The sequence below is a fragment of the Rhopalosiphum maidis genome, chromosome 4 (assembly GCF_003676215.2).
Source record: "Rhopalosiphum maidis isolate BTI-1 chromosome 4, ASM367621v3, whole genome shotgun sequence".
In the NCBI taxonomy this organism is placed as follows: Eukaryota; Metazoa; Arthropoda; class Insecta; order Hemiptera; family Aphididae; genus Rhopalosiphum; species Rhopalosiphum maidis.
This window is the reverse complement of record NC_040880.1, coordinates 35,266,944-35,284,568: the sequence shown is the minus strand read 5'-3', so window position 1 is coordinate 35,284,568 and position 17,625 is coordinate 35,266,944. Positions and strand designations below refer to the sequence as shown.

General features: G+C 25.0%; 1 protein-coding gene across 4 annotated transcripts; it reads right to left on the bottom strand.

The window, feature by feature from the left end:
- Nucleotides 1-145: 145 nt before the first annotated feature.
- LOC113561351 (chorion peroxidase-like) lies at nucleotides 146-13,521 on the bottom strand. 4 transcript variants are annotated; one of them, XM_026967706.1, is made up of 14 exons: nucleotides 13,344-13,521; nucleotides 12,953-13,200; nucleotides 12,132-12,206; nucleotides 9,411-9,606; nucleotides 8,651-8,836; nucleotides 6,625-6,806; nucleotides 3,265-3,463; nucleotides 3,000-3,197; nucleotides 2,714-2,815; nucleotides 2,453-2,601; nucleotides 2,205-2,381; nucleotides 960-1,158; nucleotides 786-882; nucleotides 146-605 (listed from the first exon to the last, which is right to left on the bottom strand). In XM_026967706.1, exons 3-14 carry the CDS (start codon nucleotides 12,189-12,191, stop codon nucleotides 530-532), a joined length of 1,821 nt encoding a protein of 606 aa, XP_026823507.1. In that variant the 5' UTR covers nucleotides 12,192-12,206; nucleotides 12,953-13,200; nucleotides 13,344-13,521; the 3' UTR covers nucleotides 146-529. The 4 variants fall into 4 exon arrangements, with proteins under 4 accessions (XP_026823507.1, XP_026823504.1, XP_026823505.1 ...); XM_026967703.1 differs by having other exon boundaries at nucleotides 2,453-2,609; nucleotides 2,671-2,815; nucleotides 13,344-13,520; XM_026967704.1 differs by having other exon boundaries at nucleotides 2,453-2,609; nucleotides 2,671-2,815; nucleotides 12,953-13,074; nucleotides 13,344-13,520.
- Nucleotides 13,522-17,625: the final 4,104 nt, after the last annotated feature.

The following is a 17,625-nucleotide window of genomic DNA, read 5'->3' as shown; positions in this document are numbered from 1 at the left end:
AAAGGAAAAATTTAAACAACTTTTATATTAACTTCTTCAACTTCCCCACTTTACCGACAATTCGCGGGCACGCTGCAAATATCAAATATTTGTACAAGTACTATGTTATGCGAGTATCGGAGAATATTTATCAAGTACACAAAAGTGAGATTCCAACATTATATTTCGTCAAAATGTGTCAAACATATTAGTAGTTTACATTTAATGGAATTTAAGACAAGGTAAATCCACTGACATTATTGAATTTATCACAAACAGTACCGCATAGAATCAGCTAGTATAATTAGTGTAGGAGTTAATACTTATGATATATAAAATATTTTTATTACAATAATTACTTTTTGTAAATATTTTAATTTTAATTGAACTGTATTGTACAATTTTGAAAATGTTATCTAATAGATTACTCTAATTAGTCTAATTAGATAATTATATTTTTATTTTGCAATATTAGTACCTTAAATACTATTTAAACTAGGTAGTTGGTTATTTTGTTAATTTCCATTTAAAGTAATAATAATTTATCAAGTTAACATGTTTTATTAACTTTCCATGCTCCAAAATCCAAATTTAATGATTCATTACATTTGTACATTTCTGAAAGCCTTAAAACAAAATTATAAGAAATTATCTAAACGTACAAATTAATTTAAAATTGGTATTTTGTACCTATTTATTATAAATTTGTAAATAATAACATTTAGGTACTAATTTAGTATGTATTTCAATAATTTATAGTTTAAATAAAATTTGAAAAATATAATCAATTGGCAACTATTACATACCCATTTGGCATGAAAATATCACTTGGTAATTCATTAATATTTGTCGTTGCACAAAATAATTTAGTAAGATCGAGACTCCATAATACATCAAGTTGTTCTAATATTACAAATAAATATATCTACTATCATTATAGATCCGTAGTAAAAATTCATATAACTAATTATCATGTATACCCGTAGAAAAACTTCCTGGTTGATCTTGTACATCAAAAAAGAAACGATCGCCATATCGAATACGATAAAATCCATCAGCGATTATGCACCTTGCTGTTTCACCAACCATTCCATCATCAACAAGTGGTTCAAGCAAAGCTCCTACTATCAAATCAATATCTTCGACACTGTCATAATTATGTTGCAATAGCTCAATGTCCTGAATATAATCAATCAGTAGTAAACATTAAAAACGTATTCAAATAGATGTATTACCCATAATATATAATATGTTTAATAACCGAAAATATACTTTTAATTAAAATCTGCTATATAACAAACACGTTTAGGTCAAATAATTTGAACAATGTTATGGCTGACAAATTTTTGCGTGTTAATTGAATAAGGTAGTTAAAATTTGTTTATAAAAATATATTTGTGTTTATTTTAAAAATTATCAAAACTTTTGAAATTTAAGTCGTTCAACGATAATAAAATTATGCTGTTTAAAATTTAAATATTTTTAATGTTCTTATCACGGAAATATGCATTTATATTAAACCTATCAGAAGGTTATTTCATAGTTCAATAGATAATCAATAGACATGTTAATTCCTTATAAGAATACGTCGTATTTTAAAAATGATGAGTATTGTAAAACATATGCAAATAAAATATGAAATAAAATACATTTATTCCTTACTTCTATATAGTAACCATGAAATAAACAAGGGGGGATTTGTACAAAATATTGTTATTCTGGGGTACAAAGTATTAAAATATGACACTTTTGATAGGTGGAAGCTTTTTTTTTTAATAATAATAATGAAAATTGAAACAATTAACTATAATTACATATTTTTTTATTTTTTAAACAAAAAATGTAAAAATAATTGTGTAAAATTTTAAAATTTCAACGAAACGTAAATATAATGGTATAGACTATAGAGTAAAATTAGTAATTTTTAAGCTGCGATTTGAGACATTGAAGGTCGAAGGTCAGTAACGCTGTCGTTGGTTCCGACAATTGATTGAAAATATACAAAAAAATACATTTTATTCTTGTAAAAGAAACTATGAAAAAAAAAAGATTATTTGAAATAATATTGAGAAAAGGGTCCTCGTACTCAAAAAGTTTCACTGGTATAGACTATAGAACATAAAGTGTACAACACGCATACGTAAAGGTAATAAAAATAAACAAATACAACTTTAGTTTTTTCATTTGTTTAATTAAAAATATAAAATAGTTTGAAAACAACTTACAGTATAATTTAATACGCCAACTAAATCACTAAATGATGAAATATTTGGAAACCCACAAATTTGTCTGGCTACGATATATGGAAATAAACCAATTTCGCGGCCTCTTTGAATGTCTATACTACTTAAGTCTAGATCTGCAACACTACTTACCCAACCATGAAACATACGACTTGTTATCTGATATATAATTAAATGATTTAGGTTAAATTAAAATATTTCAATATTATGTTATTATAAAACGAAATTACCAGTAAATTATACGATGCTAATGGACAACGACCTGGCTGGTATGACATACCTCTTAGTAACTCTTCAAGCTTAGATTTACTTATTAGTGGATCAGGAATTGACATGTATTCGTTAAGTTTAAATTGTTCCAAGACACAATTGTTCTCATCTAAAAAACTTAATCGACCGTATAATCAATATAAAATAATTCACTTAATTAAAAACATTAACAAGTTACTAATATATCGAAGGTATAACGTTGTGTGGAACTCGAAAAGCACCTGCTGAAAATTCAACAGCCAATTGAGGCATAATTGATGGATCGTATACAGTCTTTTTATCTTTAGAAAGAGATAATCCAGTGCTCTCACAATACTCTTTACCTATGAACGTAATCTATACTGTTTAATTGTTTCATATTAAATTTCAATTAATACATATTTCATATTTTTTAATTTACGAGTATTGTACAACTTATAATTCTTATTAATTTAATTTATATGTATAGGTATGCAAAATTAAATTTACAACAAATAATTTATATTATCTAAAATAGGTGATTCCTACCAAGTAAAATCTGCAAGTAATCTCGGTAAACTATAATCTCATCAAGTGCTATAATAATCCTTCGAGCTTCTTGGTACAAAGTTTCATCTGTCCAATCTGGATTTTCTTCGTGTAACAAACCTGCTATTATATTATGAAACCTTAGAAACACCTCTTCGTATAATATGAGACCAAATTGCTCATTATTTCTAGGATCGCCTAAAAACAACATATTAAAATATTATAATGAATTATATTTTCGTAATATTTTTAATTGTTACAGTACCTCGATCAAAACAATAGGTCACATTACTTCGGCCCGCACAAAATTTTGACCCATTTCTTGATGCTTGAACACCAAATTCTTGTCCATCAATCTTACTAGTTTTTAATTTTCCGAATTCATTAGATCGAAGAGAAGCTGCTTTGCCTGCGGTCGGGCCGTACAATTGAGATGCGTCTATGAACACAGTTTGTTGATTTACCTAAGAAATTAAATAACTTAATAGCTTATTAGAATTATTGGTGTTTGTACTTTGTTCTATGATGTATAAGATTTTAATATTATGAGAACATAAAAATAAAAAGTAATATACCTGCTTATATTCAAAGCTGGGTAAGTTAACGAATTTCCTTAAATCTCTAAATTAATTTAGAAAAAATTTAATTAAGTTGAGTTTAAAGCTAATTTTTATATTTTTATAAATTCGACAAATCAAAAATTAACAAAATTTAAATTGATTAAATTAATAGATACAATTTAATTTTCAAATCGATAAGAATATAAATAGAGGTCCGTCACACCAGCACCCCAAGTTGTGATTTTTTCACCAAAATTTCACAAGAATATGTAATCATTATGTAACGAAATGTAACCACAAAAACTTTTTTGTAACTTAATAAGAAATTCAGAATTTCAAACTTTAATTCCGGGTGCTGGTGTGACGTCACGCCAGCACTCGGTACCCTTCAAAATGATTCGATTGATTCGAAATTTTCACAACATTTTGTAACCATCTTGTAAACAAATCTAAATGTTATCCAATATTTGTATACAGTGAAATCTGGCCCCTCAAAATACAAACTACATAAATATATACAATACGTCAATAATCAAAAATAAAATAATAATAATCTATAAAATGTACTTAGGCTCAAGAATATTTCTATAAAATATAATTATAATTTTATTAATATATTATGATGTATAGAAAGACGTGAAGCTGGGTTATGGGTATTGAAGTTTGAATACCGGGTACTAAATCGTGGAGCTAACACATATCAATAAATAATATATCTAAATCAAAAAGCGCGTGTAATAAGCAGCGCCTGCAAACGCGAATATACACCGATGATACTGTTATTTATATAAATATTAAACATAACGCATAGTGAAAATAATTTGGGAAATATTATTGAGTCTGCTGATGAAAATTTTAAATGTATTACATAGGTACTTTGTTATTTTGGATTAATTTACAAAATATACATAGTAACATTGTTAAATAATTTTAAATATTAAATACAAAAAAAAATGTCTAAAGAAAACTCATATGACAATCTTATTTCAATTAAACATTTAAGATTTTATGAAGTTGACATATAGATTAAATGGATATACAAGTGATATACCGTTTATTTTGTCTGGTTTACCATAATATTTATAATGAAACTGAACCATTAAAATTAAATTAAGTGTTGAAGTTCATAATATCTCGAAAAGTGGTTTCTTAATACTCAAATATTTATATATTTTATATAAAATATTATATACACCTCCAGACAGCAGTGCAACTGCAGAAAGGAGTTTTAATCGGCTAAAACTTCTCAAAGTATATCTTCGCTCAACTACAACTGAAGACCGGCTATCAAATTTGGCAATATTGAGCATAAGAAGCAACATTATACAATAACAATCAATTTTAATAACGTAATAAGTACATTTGCAAAAATAAGAAAAATCGCAGAAAATTATTGTAATATTCTTTACTGTGAAAATAAAAACAATTATTGAAACTAAAACCAAATAAATATACCACAACTATGTATACAACTTATCATTTCCTATGACATCATTGTATTATTATAACCGTATATACACGCAAAATATTGTTAAGAACTTACGTCCGTTTATATTTAAAAATAAAATAAAATAAAATCAAAATATATAAAACAATAAATATGTATAAACCCTTCCCAAAATCTAAAATACTCAAAATTATTTAAATATTTCAGGTACATTTGTTAATCAAATATCAATTCTAATTCAACAAATAAAAAAAAAAAATTTATTAATAATACGGAAGTATATAAGTAAATTTTAAATTTTACTTAAAACTTAGTTTTGACTTATGTCTAACTAAATTAAAAAAATATATACGTAAAAACTATCAAAATTAATAAATTAATATTGATGTCGAAAAATAAAAATTTTATACATTGTACAATATTATACACACGTAACACGTAAGTATATATTACGATGCTTATGTCACTTATTAGAACGATTTTTAATTGATTAAAGTGCAATAAGGTATCTGGAATATTGGATAATATTTGGATTTGGTTACAAAATGGTTACAAAATTATGTGAAAATTTCGAATCAATCGAATCATTTTGAAGGGTACCGGGGTGCTGGCGTGACGTCACACCAGCACCTGGAATTAAAGTTTGAAATTCTGAACTTCCTAGTAAGTTACAAAAAAAGTTTTTGTGGTTACATTTCGTTACATAATGATTACATATTCTTGTGAAATTTTGGTGAAAAAATCGCAACTTGGGGTGCTGGTGTGGCGGACCTTATAAAAAGCATGTTTAAAAGTATACCCACAAAATAAATGAACGTCCACACAAGTGAATAATTTAAATTGTCTATAAATAGTTAAAAAGCTTTCAAATGTTTTGAAAATTATTTTATGTATATTATTAAATGCTATTATAAATATTTGGTTTAAATTTCAAGTCTACAGTCATTCGTTTTATAACAAAATAACAAAATCGATTTTTGTCAAAAATTGGTAGGCGTAAAAATTTCTATTTTCCTAACCTTGGAAAATTATTTGGAATATTTTGCTTTTTACCACTCAAGATACCAACAACTAGATTCACTTTCCTGTCAAAAAAATATATTGAAGTTGAAGATCAAAACTTTTTTACTGCTCAAAAAGTGATGACAGACGCAAAAACGATTTAAAAATAAAAAAACCAAATTATTGTAAATACCAATACATTGATCTTTTGACTCAGGATTTAAACAAATAAAGTTTTACAAATAATAATAACTTTTTTTTATTAATCTTTAATAAATATTTTAGTAAACATCATGGTTTAATTTTAAATTTAGTAGAACTTCATACTATTTAACATTATTAAAATAAATAAATAATTATTGTTAAGCACATTTTGTAAAATATTTAAAAATATGTATATAAATATCTAGTGTCTTTGGTATATTCAAACTGGAAATCATCGATCTATTTTAATGTTTGAAAATGTTTAATTTTCTAAAAATCACTTATACGTACATATTTTATAACCTAACCTTGTGAACAACTAATATTACACCCTTTTCGCTTACAACAAAAATTAATCTTTATTCGGAGATATTATCTATAACTATAAACGATAAAATAAATCAAAACTCACGGGTATTTGAGGAGTTATTGGACAATTGAAATCAAAAGCAGCCGTCATTGCTCGTCTAAATGGAAGACATGTCTTATTGATTTTAGAATACGACGGGTCTTGTTTATTTATATTAATTACTGTTTGGCAAATAAGCGGAATATTGTTCTGATTCTGAACTGTACAACAATCCTCAGGGCTAACTAAAAATGATTGATTATTAATTATTTATAAATCATTTTAATTTATTTTTAATACCCACAGGTTAACTACATATAAGTTATTATTTTGAAAATGAATTAAACACAGATTACATTTATTTGAACTAAGTACTTATTGAAACGCATCTTCGTTCTATTAATTCGTGTAATTTATAATTTTATTAATATTTTTGTTTTGCTGTAATTATATTATAGGTATATTATTGTTATTATCTTTTGAGTCAACATCAATTACCTTACCATAAAAGGTAAAATAGTGTAAATAAATAACTTAGGTTACCTATTGATGTCAAATTTACAGCAAAATGTGTTAGAAGCAACTATCCCAGCTATTCCGAAGTAAATGTATTCAAATTTCAAGTACCTACCAATAATACCCACAGATTTTTCGTTGGAGTTTAAGAGCTAGGCTATAGTTTCCTGAAAATAGGGTTATATGGCTAAACCATTTAATAAGGCTCAAAGCCAAACTTTTACGGTCATTGGAATTGATTTAAATGGTCCGTGTTTCTCCCGTGATGAGTTATATGCACCTCTCTCTAAAATGTATTAAAATTATTATCATATCACCATCCACGTGAGAAACTAAAAATATTGTTTACCCGTCAATTTGGTAAATAACAATAATTTAAGTATAAATAATGAAATAAGTTGAATTATTTTATAATGTTTTTCTCAAATATTTTATGAATTTATAAGGTATAATTTCTATCCTTAATATTCGGTATACCTAATCTAATAATAATATTTAACAAAATGTCTAGTATACCAAAATATAAATATATTATTAACAAAAATTTTGTTTTTATTTTCATAGACGTGTGCACGGTGTATACGATGTACGCGTTAGGAGTGAACTTTTTAAAATAATAAAAAATAACAATTACGTAAATACGATCGATATTTACAACTTAATTATATCACAAGAATCATGAAATTATATTATTTTTAATTAATACGTCTATATAAAAATATATTTAATTATATTTCAACACAAGAAAATTCTGATAAACATAATACTTTCTAACAAAAAGTCATAACAGTAATATAGTAATCATAAATATTTTTAAGACAACAGTATAAGATTTTATATATTTGAGGATCAAATGTTATCATCTGCAATCTGCATGCTTGCTACCCTGTGACCAAAATCTACATATGCCCTATGGTCATACTCTTGGTAAAATTACTATATAAGAGTAAAAAATAAAGTGAAAATTTTCGCTAATTTGATTTAATCATTCTACATAATACGAGGGGTATCCAAAAATTAAGTCTTACTATTAAAAATGAATGGATAATAGAGGTATTAATGCATGAGCGCCTATTGAAATAAGGCAAGACGGGGTACTCCTCCATCCCTCACCAGAAAAAACAATATTAACTTATAATTTAATAAATATTACTATTATTACCTAATGACTTAGACATCATAAAATAAATTATTTAACTACATTAGGATGAAATTAATGAAAAAAAGAAATGTGCAGTTCTTATTATATTTTAAATTTTTTTCTTGTACTTATTAAAATTAATTTTAACTAACTGTATTACACCATTAACACTATTAATTATAGCATATTTATATTTAAATTTTGAAATAAAATTACCCCATTATTTAGCTTAAATTTGAAAAAAAATTATTTTTCCCTCCACCACTTAAAATATTCCTCATGGGTGCCCCATATGTTTATGCGAAATATTAGTCGTTACATCTTGTTATAAGTCAAAACAATTTTTTATCAATATTTATGCAATTTTTTTCCTAGCATAGAGATACTCTTCATATTTAAACAGTATTTAATTAAATGTTTATTGTATTTTACCAAAGAAATTGGGTTGCATTAAAGTAATGTCATGTGTAATGTACTGGCCGACTTGATAAACATGATAATTTCTTTTGTCTGGACAATCAGATTCAGGTGTTCTTGGGAAAAACAATGCCAACTGCAATTGACGAGCTCCAGGCAATTCCTTGCCATCTCTATGTTGTAATCGAATAGAATAGTTACCTATTAACGTAATTTCAATGTATTAAATTGTCAACAATAGATAAATGTAAATATTATTAATTATTGATTTATCGACCGAATGACTTGGTACTTTTCCTAATTTAATTATTAAAAATAGTGAGGCGGCCCGTTTACAATAACATGCATAAAAATTAACAATTAAATTGTTTATTCAATAAATGCTAAATATGAGTGTACCTAATTAGCATACTTGTATAATTATATATAAATGTCTATTACCTAATCCCTTTAATGTAATATTGCGATTATAATAAGACATTTTAAACATTCATTGACAATAATATTTCAATATCAATTTAATATTGTGTACAACTCTTCCCAATAATAATAAATCTAAATCAATACTCTAGTTAATTATTCACTAATTGTTACATACCTAACTTAAAACATATCTTAAAGAACTGTATAATTCATCAACAATAGATAACAATATAATGTACTTGCATTTAATACTTTGTATAATATCATCAGGTTATTTATAAATTAAGTTGGTACAAATAAAAAAACTAATAATATATGAATTGCTAAATGATAAAAAATATTGACCACTTACCATCCTCGTAATAAGCAGGACCCAGTCTAATAAAAGGGGTATTAACTGCACCCCAAAATGGATGTTGTAAGTTATTGCACAAACCATCAATGGATCTATATTTAGAAGTACTATTGCAAGTAACCGTAAATGCGCAGGTTTCATAAAACGTATTGTCTAATACCACGTTTTTAATTAAATTTACAGAAGTTTCAGCCTAAAAAATAAAAAGTTTATTGTGTAGATAGTGTAGCAAAATATATTATATATTTAAATATATTCAAATATTTTTGAATCATTATTATTATATTTATTACAATACACAAAACAGCTTATTAATATTATATGATAAGTCAAAGAATTAAATAGTAATATATTTATTACTTGTCACTAGAAATCGGCTATTATACTTTGCATTTTTTTTAGCGCAATACAATAATTCTTAATTATCAAATTCATGAAGTCAAGTTTTAAAATCTGTATACTTATTTTGCCTATAGGTATTTTACAATTTCGGACCACAAAATATCATAATGAGTGTTTCTCGATTTATTTAGAAATTTACGGTATAATCAAAAATATATGCCTTTTCTATTTATAATTTATAAAATTAAAAAAAAATATTATCGACCATAAATAGATGGAAGTATTCTAAATTTGAAAATATCAATGTGATTCCAAGTAATACTTATTTATTCAAATTAATCCATGTAAAATAATAGTTACGTACTTAATATTAATTTTATATTTATACTAACTGCTTAAGAATTTTTATTTTTTTTTTATCCCTGCAAAGTTGTTAATGAACTAGTTTTAAATTAAACATTTTAAGTTAATATGATGCAATTTATTATTTTTGAATAATAATAGAATAACTATAATTGTTCTCTTTCATTTGAAATTTAAATATCTAATTTTGTCAAAATTTTTATAAAAAAAAACTTGCGTTTAAATATATTTTAGATTCTGAACGGAGTGATGAATGTATTAATTTTACAATGATGTGTGTTTTTTTTTTTTTTTTGTGTCTGTCATCACGTTTTAGAGTAGTAATAGTGCTTTGGTTTTTAACTTCAGCCTCTCTTTGAAAAGGAAATTGAATCTAGTTGGTATTTGGGTCAAAAGTAAAAATTTTCCAGTAGTTTTCAAAAGCGTCAGGAAAAACCCTAAAAAAATAAGGGAAAAACGAAATTTTTACGCATAACCAGTTTTTAACAAAATCAATTTTTTTATTTTGCTGTAACTCAAAAACGAATCATTATAAATACATGAAATTTTCAAAAAATGTTTATAATAGCGTTATTAAAATATGTATATATAAAAAAAAAATTAAAAAAGATGGGCATGTGAGTATTGAGTACTTATCTTTTTACTGTAAGTAGAATATATTTCGAATAGGTTACTGCGATGTATGTGTTAAATTTGAATTCAACAATTATTACAAGTTCATATTATTATATAAAAAAAACTGTCAGCCTATACCAGTAAATATATTTTATGATATATTTTTTTGCTATTAATATTAAAGCAACTTATTTTAAAATTGGTAAACTAATTGGTAATACGGTAAGCTGATTTAATTTTTGCTATTATAATAATAATATTAATATTTAATTATTATACTAATAATATATATTTATAGGTACCATATTATATTATTTGTATTAGTTGAGTCAATATCATATTACCGCAAACTTATTAATTATAGTAGTTTTATTAATAATAAATATTAATCGTTAGAGGTAAACAGTATCAATAGGGTCATGATATAAACATGATATATCTTAAAACCAATTAGTATATTTTGAAAATGAAATCGATTTAATCAAACAATGGTTTTACTTAAAAATTCCCATTTTTTTTTTTTTTTTTGTATTATTTTCGAGATTATTTTAAACGATACAATTTTGCCATATTTGACTAGGTATGTAAATTAACGTTGTAATTTATTGCTAAATTACATGAGCAAAATAGTAGTTCACCTACCATTTAACATATTTGAATTACATCATAATAACTAAAATTGTTATTTTTTGTCAAAATTAGTACATCAATAGTCTATAAATAGAAATGTGCTTATAAATTGTTTTAACTTATAATCTATAAAAACCTCGTACTAAATTTTCAAACATGATCTATTGGTGTTAAAATTTAAGACGTTCATCAAAAATTGAAATTCGAACACTTGAAAAAATTGTACAGTACCCACATGCTACATTTTATGATGGTCAAAAAACAACTAGTATAAAAAACTAGTATTAAACTTTTAAGTTCAAAAACAGTTGTATCAACATAAATTGAAAAAAAAAACTAAAAATTTAATATTCTTAAATGTATATTTATATATATATAATAGCACAACATTTTACAGCATATTATAAAAATTCTATGACGCATAGAATATGCTAAAATAAATATTTTGGGAAAATGTCATATTGCCTAATTTTTGAATTACATCAATATAAAAAAATGAATTTTGTAGAAAATTTTTTAGGTATAGCGCAAATATTTCCAGAAAAATATTACACGGTTATTTTGCTTAGTGTCGGTAATTTTAAAGTAAAATTCTATCATAATGTGGTGACAAACACAAAAATAAAAATAAAAACTAATAACAATACATTTCTTACTTCACCCTGCAGATTCTAAAACCTTCATATTTTATAGAGTATAAAAATTAGTTTTATAGATACTATAATCACTAATTAGTTTTAAATGTACTAAATAAAATGAATAACTTACATGAATTTTTAATAATGCAATCAAAAATATTAAGATAGTTGGTTTATTTATGGATAGCATCTTTCTCCAAATATACTGTAAAAATAATAAAAGGAAATTTTAACTTATTTCATTTAATTTGTAAACTAAAAAAAAATTCCTTTTTACTTTATACCTAAATAGCATAATATTGTATGTATGATATACTGTAGATACTTATATATTTATAAAAAATATATAGCTAATTCTTTAATTTAACTGAATATATCAATATTAAATATAATGTTTTGTTTTCCGTGACAAGTTTTTTTAGTAATGTAGTATGTTCCTCATAAAATTGAATTGCTAAGTTGTAATCTACTAGTTAGTTATGTATATATATGTTAGCAATTATTTTTTTTTTAAATAAGATAAAAAAAAATAATTTTTACATTATATAATCTCATTCTCAAACCACAAAATTTTTTTATTATTATTATTATTACTAGGTATTATTTGAATATTTTTTTTTCGTGGATCATGATTACACTAGCTCTTATTGTACCCATAAGACAATAAGCGATATCATGGCGGTGAGCTTTTAGGCGGATAAGGTTTTCTATTAACTATTTTAGTGTGTGGAAAAAATCAATTTTGTATAAGCACAAGTTGTTGGTCGCTATGATCAAGATATGAAGATATGGATTTACAGATACATTCTGTAAAGTTAATAATTGACATCAAGTTTAAGGTAAAACTGGAAAAATTACTCACGACTTTTATATACATTGGTGGTGGTTTTGGAGAAACTATATGATTGTGAGTTTGGGTCTTATTTGGAAGTGTGCTTTTATGGGACTCACCTATTATGTAACAAGAACTGAGTACCGATTTGAACTTATGAATATTTTTTTGTTTTTATCCTCCACTTTAGGTGAAATTGAAGATGATGATGGATTTCTTTTGCTTGGAGTTGAATTGTTATCTGTTAAATCACGATTATTGAATAATTGGGCACCACTATACGTAACAGCAGATATAATTGCAAACGAAAACTCAATAACAGAACGAGTGTGATGTCCGTCCGTCCATTGTGCATTTGCGATAAACACTGATTTAAATATTTAATAACATAGATTGTCTTATACAAATACAATTCTAAACCAATGATATGTTTGTAAATTGATAAAATACCAAATAAACCAATTTCATGATTACCTAAATAAATTGCATACATACAACGTAGGTACTTACAATTAAAATTATTTGTAGATTGAATGGCTACTATATATACTGAAAATACTTTTCTACACTGATACGAAATAACACATTTATAATTATACAATATTAAACTGTGTCCTTTTGTTCTATAGGTGTTTATTAAGTTCACTTTATTTAACTCTACCTGTGTGGTGATTGTAAAAACAAACAAAACTGACGAAAAAAAAAATCATTACCTATGTAACTATTTAAAAAACCTCACTCAAAATAAATAATTAGGTATCCAATTAGACTTCTATGCATTAAATAATAAATATACGTCATGTATTATTACACACAATATTATTCAACTGTAATAAATTTCAAGTTTTCGATGGTAAATCAAAAAAAAAAACACTTGTGCTTAAAACTAATTATTTACATATATATATTTTATTGCTTGTATCAACATAAAATCAAATTAAATACATTAAATTAAATGTTTAATATTATATAACAAAATAACAATTACAACGTTTAAGCGTTAAACCTACATACAAGGAATAATATCAACCCATTAAACTAATTAACTCAATATAAATTCAATAATTTTCATAAAATATATTAGTACTAAAGTCTACAATACTTAATAATAATTATAATATCATATTCAACTGAATATATATATATATATATATTAAATTTCAACTTTTGTGATAGGTATTGAAAAAAAATATCCTTATATAGATGCCTTGAAGAGTTAAGACTACTCGTACTTACTATAACAGTTCAAATCCATTTATTCCACGAGCTTTAAAAAACGGTATAATTCAATTTTTACTTCTCCTAAACAATAATAAACTCGTAGACATTAAAAATAAAACCATATAAGATATAACCAATCAGAACAAAAGTTATTTACGTACTTATTCAAGAGTTTTCTTTCGGTACTCGTCGCTACCACATAATATCATATGCTTAGAAAAAAATATATAATTTATTAACTTAACCTATTAACATTTATGTGTAACGGTTAAAAGGTGAAATGTAAGTGACCAACATATTTGTTTTCACTTTTGTACCTTTGTTTTTTGTTATGAAATACCTATGGATTTTTATTGTTTATTTTATATATAATAATATACAATATTTAAATACGTATTGTAAACAAGATTAGGTACTAGAATTTTTTACACAACTATTCCAATATCAAAATTATGTGTGGAATTAAATAAAAATAATAGTTTTATAGAGTAGGTACCCTACTAAAATATTAAAACTAATGAACCATGAGAACTTAAATTTCTATAAGGTTATTTCTACTTCCTAGTTCCTCTTATTATGATGCAAAATAATTTTATATTAAATAAAACTGCGATGTACAACGAGCTCAGACAATTGCAAATTTTAAACGTCGCACGTGTTTTTCAGAGATTGAATATTTAATTGTGTTATAAAAATAGTGTTCTAAATTATTTGATTGTAAACGGTTGTTATATTATTAATACCTGCTTATAGGTAGATGATTATAAAATATATTCAAAATGCTTGTTTAAAGAACAAATTCGTTTACATAACATACTTAGCACTGGGCCTGTCTTAAATTTTGATCCTGAACCCGCCACCTACATGTTGACATCTATCGTGAACTGGCGGCAAACGCAAATCGAAAAATATTGATACTTATTTATCGTTTTATGGACGTAAAAACAATGTACTGCGCGCGATCGTATGACGCCCGATAAAATTACCAATCAGTATCAATTAGTGACTATTCACTAATATATTATTATACTTTATTTATGCAACACGATTTTAGATGCATATTTGTATAATATTTCTTGAATCATGACGCAGGTCGTTAGCCGGGGGAGGAAACACCGACTGCACTCCTCCCCCTACGAAATCTCTTTTTCTAGCCGTAGTGTAATGTATACTATACATTTCTTAAAGGTTATATTAACATCGATATATTTAATATAATTTATTGATAGTATACTTATATTAATCGGGTTATGATAAATTAATCAATGGTTTATGATAATCATTGTACCAATGACGTAGCGAGAAACTTGGTGGCCCTATTGGGCAGGGTTGAGCAAAATATTATATAGATAATTAATTATTCGAATAAAAATATAATTTAATAGTTTTCAAACATGATGCTAATACAAAATACAATTATTATATTTAAATTCTTTACTCTCTAGCTTCTTCTTTAGATAGTTCTATATTTGATTTATTTATAGTATTTTTCTATTTATTTCAAATAAAATAAGATTTACAATCGTGAACTTAGAATACAATGCTAACTAATGTTTTTTAATACGTAAATATTTTAATTATCAAAATACCAAAATAGTAAAAAAAAAAAAGAATTTTATTATGGCCTCGAAATGATATACTTAGATTTTAGTTTTTTAGATAAAGTATTATTTTTTCTCCATCGGTCTGTAGTAAGACAAGACAAGTGTTTACATGGAATAAACTATTTTCATGCAATTTAATTTTCTCTAAATGCTTTCAATCATTAATATCATTGGTCCACGAAGTCGATGTACACAATTACCTGATTACCAATTTAAACTTGATTGGCAGTAAACTAAATAAAATGTTTTTAAATGACAATAAACAAATCCATTTACAGTGTAAAGTTATACCCACTTAACTTTTATCGTTATGTGCGCTGTAAAAAATGAACGATATTTATTTGTTTATTACCAATCATTTTTTTTTTTTTTCTAAAATAGGCCATCTGATTGGAACGATCTTTTAAAAATAATAATAATTATATTCAATGTATTTATAATGCATTTGTAAAAATAAACTTTGTCGTTTAGAAAATCTCCTAAAACTGTATCGCTTCTGATAAATCGGTGATTCATTTTCATCATTAACATTATCTACGAACTACACAGTTGCTAAATTTCGACATGTTCATGAATATTATGAACATGATCTATTTTTCATTAATTTTAAAAATTTTAAATAGTCGAAAAAATAGATCAAAACGATTGCGCCTATATTAGTCTAAGACAATTTTTTTTTGCTTTTTAGCTATAATACTAAAACACGTACACTTTATCGGTACTCTCAACTTTTTCAACGATAAACATTTAAACAACTGACGCTTGAAATGTTTATTAGCTGTGTGAGCAGCACACATGTAGCAAATATCAATGATTGCTTAAAACTACTTATTTCGTTGGTTGCTCACATTTATGTCTGTGACGACCAACTTGTGTAAATAAATGAAAACATTTGTTTTAGAAAAAAATATGTCAAGTTGAAATAAACTAATAATTTGGTTATACTTTTTTGTATAACATTTATTTTATTTGAGCTATTATAGACTAAAATTTTTATCTACTAACAATATCATTTTCGAGAATATCTCTATTAAAAAAAATCATTTATTTACGGAAGTAATTTTAGATTCTGAACGGAGTAATGAATGTATTGATATTACAATGTGTGTGTTTTTTTTTTTGTGTGTCTGTCATCACGTTTTGGAGTAGTAATAGTGCTTTGATTTTTAACTTCAACCTCTATTTGAAAAGGATATTGAATCTAGTTTGTACTTTGGGGGGTCAAGAGTAAAAAATTTTCAGTAATTTTCAAAAGCGCCATGAAAACCCCTAAAAAAATAACGGAAAAACAAAATTTTTACGCATAACCAGTTTTTGACAAAATCGATTTTTTTATTTTGCTGTTCTTCAAAAAAAAATCATTGTAAATACTTGAAATTTTCATCAAATGTTTGTATTAACGTTATTTATTTAAGATTAAATTTTCAAATTATTTTGACTTTTTTTAAGGTATTTGCAGACAACTGAAATTTTTGATTTTTCTAAATTTTTTTTCTTGAAATGCCAATAAAAAAATTGGCTTTCCAAAAAAACTTTACAGTTGAATCCAAGGTTTATCATAAGTTTTCCTTCGAGTAATTGTAAAAAAAAATTCCAGCGTCAATATAGAAACAATTTTATGAGCGTATGAAATTTAATATTTTACGAAATCGCGTAAAATAACGATATAGGTATTACAATTTAAACATAATATTAATATAATATATCCTACTAATTATCATAGACTAACAAATCATCTTTGTTCAAAATCGTTTTTCGTATACAATGATACCTAATTGCATTCAAATTTAAAACATCCATTATAGTGACCTACTCTCCATATCTACTATACAGCAGAGCGATACCCACTTGCACGCCCTTTTTTCTTTTTCAATGCGTTGTGTTTTAATTTTTTTTTTTTTTTTGACTTCTACTTTAATTTACATATACTTACATCATTAATAAACAAATTAATAATAATGATTATT

What these genes read in the sequence shown, in the direction of transcription:
- LOC113561351 (XM_026967703.1), bottom strand. Translation starts at nt 12,191, where the DNA reads ATGCTATCCATAAATAAACCAACTATCTTAATATTTTTGATTGCATTA. An exon ending in TTGCATTATTAAAAATTCAT is followed by an intron (nt 9,607 to 12,131) that starts GTAAGTTATTCA and finishes TTTATTTTTTAG; the next exon opens with GCTGAAACTTCTGTAAATTT. An exon ending in TCCTGCTTATTACGAGGATG is followed by an intron (nt 8,837 to 9,410) that starts GTAAGTGGTCAA and finishes TTACGTTAATAG; the next exon opens with GTAACTATTCTATTCGATTA.